Source organism: Eimeria mitis, genomic scaffold, assembly GCF_000499745.2.
Source record: "Eimeria mitis Houghton genomic scaffold, Emh_scaff1178, whole genome shotgun sequence".
In the NCBI taxonomy this organism is placed as follows: Eukaryota; Apicomplexa; class Conoidasida; order Eucoccidiorida; family Eimeriidae; genus Eimeria; species Eimeria mitis.
Genome location: NW_013568043.1, coordinates 11,356 through 12,122, shown reverse-complemented (window position 1 = coordinate 12,122; position 767 = coordinate 11,356). Strand labels below are relative to the sequence as shown.

General features: G+C 50.2%; 1 protein-coding gene across 1 annotated transcript in view; it reads right to left on the bottom strand.

Moving 5' to 3' along the window:
- EMH_0031170 (uncharacterized protein) overlaps positions 1-543 on the bottom strand; it is a gene marked incomplete at both ends in the record, with an annotated part of 946 nt that extends 403 nt beyond the window's left edge. The window contains one exon of the mRNA XM_013494494.1: positions 3-543. Within this exon, the coding sequence (XP_013349948.1) occupies positions 3-543 (541 nt within the window). The remainder of the gene's footprint in view (positions 1-2) is intronic.
- Positions 544-767: the final 224 nt, after the last annotated feature.

The following is a 767-nucleotide window of genomic DNA, read 5'->3' as shown; positions in this document are numbered from 1 at the left end:
AACAGAACTACTACCATAACCAAACAAACCTTTTTCTCTATATATTCCTCCTGCTGCTTCTCTTTCTCCTGCTGCTGCTGCTGCTGCTGCTGCTGCTGCTGCTGCTGCTGCTGATGCTGGTGGTTTGGAGCTCGTATTTATCTTGTATCGATCAGCAGCAAATGATGAGCTGGGGATACACCCCAATGAAGTTTCTGCTGCTGCTGCATCTGCTGCTGCTGCTGCTGCTGCTGCTGTATCTGCTGCTGCATCTGCATCAACAAGAGGAGAAACTTCTGTTGCTGTTGCTGCTGCTATTGTTGTTGTTGTTGTTGCTGCTGCTGCTGTTGGTGCTGCTGGGGTAGTAGCAGTGCAGAGGGCCGCCTGAGCATCTGCTGCTACTAGAACTGCTGCAGCAGCAGCAGCAGCAGGAGCAGCAGCAGCAGCAGCAACCGCAGCAGCAGCAGCAGCAGAGTAGCAGGGAGTCTCTATGAGAGCCTGCTGCTCTCCTGCTGGATGCTCGTGGGGTTGGTTTGTTGCTGCGTATTGGTTTGCCTCCGCCATGGGGGTGACGAGAGAAAGAGAAAAAAAAAAAGAAAAAAAGAAAAAAGAAAAAAGAAACAGAGATCCAATAGACAAATATATTAACGACAAGAAAGAAAAGAACAGAAGAGGCGAGAAGGAGAGAGAAGGAAAACAAAGAAAAAGAGAAAGAGGGCAGCAGCAACTTAGTGGGCTGCTGGGGTGTACATGCAGCTGCAGCAGCAGCAGCAGCAGCAGCAGCAGCA